Below are 3,401 nucleotides of genomic sequence, written 5' to 3' on the forward strand. Positions count from 1 at the left end.
CACCCATGGTTGATTCATGTCAATATATGGCAAAAATCACTACAATACTGTAAAGTAATTAACCTCCAATTAAAATAAATAAATTATTTTTTTTAAAAAGAAAAAAAGAGAGAAGGAAAGAAATCTATTAAAACTTGATAAGAAAAATGAGAGTCTGTGGTTTTCAAGCCCTGACTCACTCTCTCCTTCCCCTTCCTCTTCCCTTACTTAACTTGAAGGAAGCTCCACTGTGGGTGGGTGAGGCCAAAAAGATGAGACCCTCACTTGCCTCAGGATCTAGCCAACAATCACTATATCTTACCTGGAGAGGCAGGCCACCAGCATTTCTCATTATTTCCAATTCTGAGTTGAAGAAGTGAGTGTAGTCAAGAGGCAAAGGGTTCCCTTCCACTACCTAACTCTCTTCTCATAGAGCAGAGGTTCTATCCTAGGCATGACAGGCCAGGAATACAAGTGGCCCAACAACATTATCCAAACTCACGCATAGGGCAAAGGTTCCACACTGAGAGAGGCAAGTTAAGAAGACAAAGGTCTACCGCCCTACTCAGCACACAGATCAGTGGCCCAAAGAATTTTTTCTCCAGGGGAGTGGCTGTCCATAAGAAAAGAGTTCCAGAGCTATCCCCAAAAGAACTGACTTTATTTGAAACAAAGTATTTGGGAAAGATGAAGCCTAAGAACACTCTTGAAATAGTAGTCTCTCTTATTAATTCAGCAATAAGCTAAACCATAAGGGACCTAGTTAACCAAACAGAACTAGGGAAATACATCGGTAAGAATCTTTGCTGAAAACAAAAGCCCAGGACCAGATGGCTTCACAGCTGAATTCTACCAAAAATTTAGAGAAGAACTAACACCTATCCTACTCAAACTCTTCCAGAAAATTGCAGAGGAAGGTAAACTTCCAAACTCATTCTAGGAGGCCAACATCACTCTAATACCAAAACCAGACAAAGATGGCACAAAAAAGAAAACTACAGACCAATATCACTGATGAATATAGATTCAAAAATCCTTAACAAAATTCTAGCAAACAGAATCCAGCAACATATAAAAAAGATCATACATCATGACCAAGTGGGCTTTATCCCAGGGATGCAAGGGTACTTCAACATTTGCAAATCAATCAATGTAATTGTAATACACCACATTATTGAAAGATATTGAAATACACCACAAATTGAAAGATAAAAACCGGGTTCGGGCAGGTGGGAAGGAGGGGCTGGGCTGCGACTGCCCGTCCCTCCATCTATCACATGGCCGGAGAGCCACAAAAACAACAGCTTTGGCCAAGACCGTGACTTCAGGAAAGGGAACGCAGGGCTCTCTCCGCCAGCCCCCACCCCATGGAGGAGAGTTTTCTTGAATCCTTTGGGAGGCTGAGCCTCCAGCAGCAGCCACTGCCGCCGCCGCCGCCGCTGCCGCCTCAGCCGCCAGCCCCGCCGCCCCCGCGTGGGACACCTCCGCGCCGCCACAGCTTTCGAAAACACCTCTACCTCCTGCGAGGCCTCCCGGGCTGGGGGAAAACTACACTGGCCAGACAATTGCAACATGACTTTCCCAGAGCCCTGATTTTCAGCACGGATGATTTTTTCTTCAGGGAAGATGGTGCCTATGAGTTCAATCCTGACTTCCTGGAGGAAGCTCATGAGTGGAACCAGAAAAGAGCAAGAAAAGCAATGAGGAATGGCATATCCCCCATTATTATTGATAATACCAACCTCCACGCCTGGGAAATGAAGCCCTATGCAGTCATGGCACTTGAAAATAACTATGAAGTTATATTCCGAGAACCTGACACTCGCTGGAAATTCAACATTCAAGAGTTAGCAAGAAGAAACACTCATGGAGTCCCAAGAGAGAAAATACACCGAATGAAAGAACGGTATGAACATGATGTTACCTTTTACAGTGTGCTGCACGCAGAAAAACCAAGCAGAGCGAACAGAAACCAGGACAGGAATAATGCATCTCCTTTCAGCGGTGCAGGGTACTGGCACACCTACGCAGAGTTCCCAAACCGGAGGGCGCATGGCAGCTTCGCTAATGAGAGCTCCTTTAACAGAAGGGGTGGTTGTCACCATGGGTATTAGAGGCCTCTCTTATAAGCATTCTGAATTTTCCTAAATCAGTTTTTACTTCAATTTTTGGTATTTATTCTCCGTTCAGTGGTAGTCAGAGCTCTAATTCCAGTGTAAATAGTCAAGCCTGAGAGTTGCTGTGCAGAAGTCGTTACATGCCTCTTCAACAAGCGTTTGTTAAAGTGATCCTATGTGTATGGTCTGATGCTGGGAATTCTGCCGATTTGATTAAACAAAGTCCTTTCTCTAGGGAAAGAACTAATTCAAAACAAACCTGAGCACATACCCAAGAATGTAATTAGCCACATAGGCTCATTAATGAACTGAAGTGTTTTTAATATAAAGCTTCAGTAGCCCTTTCTCTGAAGCAGTCTATTTTTTCAGGAAATTCATCTCCATCAGGAAAGTTGGAAAGGTGGGGGAGAAATAGTAGGCAGGAACAATTTTTTAGTGCCATTGCTACTTTTGATCATCTGTGTATCCAAAAATGTGAGATGTGTGGCTGTAATGATGATATTGATTTTCCTTTAATATGAAGACACCAGGAAGTATACACATAAGGGAATATTGTCCTTCAAAGTAGACACTTTGGGAAATTATCCCTTTATTTTATTGATGTGTCATTGTTAGAAATATCTGTTAAAATCTTAATAGTGATACAAGCTACTGAGGAAAATCAGTGTCATTGTTTCAAGTCACATCTTGTGTTTTAACTACCACTTTATCAAACAGGGTTAAACCTATTTGATAACAGGGATAAACCTGTTTGGCTCTTGAGCTAACAGTGTACATAAAACGAGCCTGCCTTTGTAAAACACCAATTTTTAAGAGGAATAATTAAGCGATTTTTAAAAATTATTCCTATAAACGTGTATCATCAGTTGGCAGCTCCAAAGTTTTGGGCGTACAAGGAATGAAGCATCCCAGGATGTCCTCACATGGAAACTGGTCATGCTCCTCTTATGAGGAGCAGTCTCAGTGTTTTGTGAGGCATTAAGACAAAGTTCTACCACAGTTCTTATATTATTTATGAATCCAAATCAAATTTTAACAGGTTGGAATCAGACTAATTTGGTGTGAGAAGACGGATAAGACCATGTAGGATGTATGTTTTATTTCTTGTTGGCCAACAACTTCTTTCTAATGTTTTGTGAAGCATTATTTTAAGTGTTCTATATAATGGTGCTTTTATGGTTATTAAAAATTATATATGGTATTGCTTTTAAAAAAAAGAAAGAAAGATAAAAAACATATGATTATCTCAATAGATGCAGAGAAAGCCTTTGACAAAAATTAACATTCATTTATGATAAAAACCCT

The 3,401-nt window shown here is 41.0% G+C and overlaps 1 protein-coding gene across 2 annotated transcripts; it reads left to right on the plus strand.

Moving 5' to 3' along the window:
- The first annotated feature begins 1,331 nt into the window (after positions 1 to 1,331).
- Positions 1,332 to 2,523, plus strand: LOC129564588 (NEDD4-binding protein 2-like 1). Of its 2 annotated transcripts, XM_088833736.1 has the most exons (2): positions 1,347 to 1,667; positions 1,831 to 2,523. In XM_088833736.1, exons 1-2 carry the CDS (start codon positions 1,347 to 1,349, stop codon positions 1,876 to 1,878), a joined length of 369 nt encoding a protein of 122 aa, XP_088689862.1. In that variant the 3' UTR covers positions 1,879 to 2,523. The 2 variants fall into 2 exon arrangements, with proteins under 2 accessions (XP_055294651.2, XP_088689862.1); XM_055438676.2 differs by having other exon boundaries at positions 1,332 to 2,523.
- Positions 2,524 to 3,401: the final 878 nt, after the last annotated feature.

Source organism: Moschus berezovskii, chromosome X (genome assembly GCF_049115385.1).
Source record: "Moschus berezovskii isolate FMDL1 chromosome X, NW_MosBer_1.0, whole genome shotgun sequence".
Classification (NCBI taxonomy): Eukaryota; Metazoa; Chordata; class Mammalia; order Artiodactyla; family Moschidae; genus Moschus; species Moschus berezovskii.

Coding starts and splice junctions, on each gene's coding strand:
- LOC129564588 (XM_055438676.2), top strand. CDS start 1,347: ATGGAGGAGAGTTTTCTTGAATCCTTTGGGAGGCTGAGCCTCCAGCAG.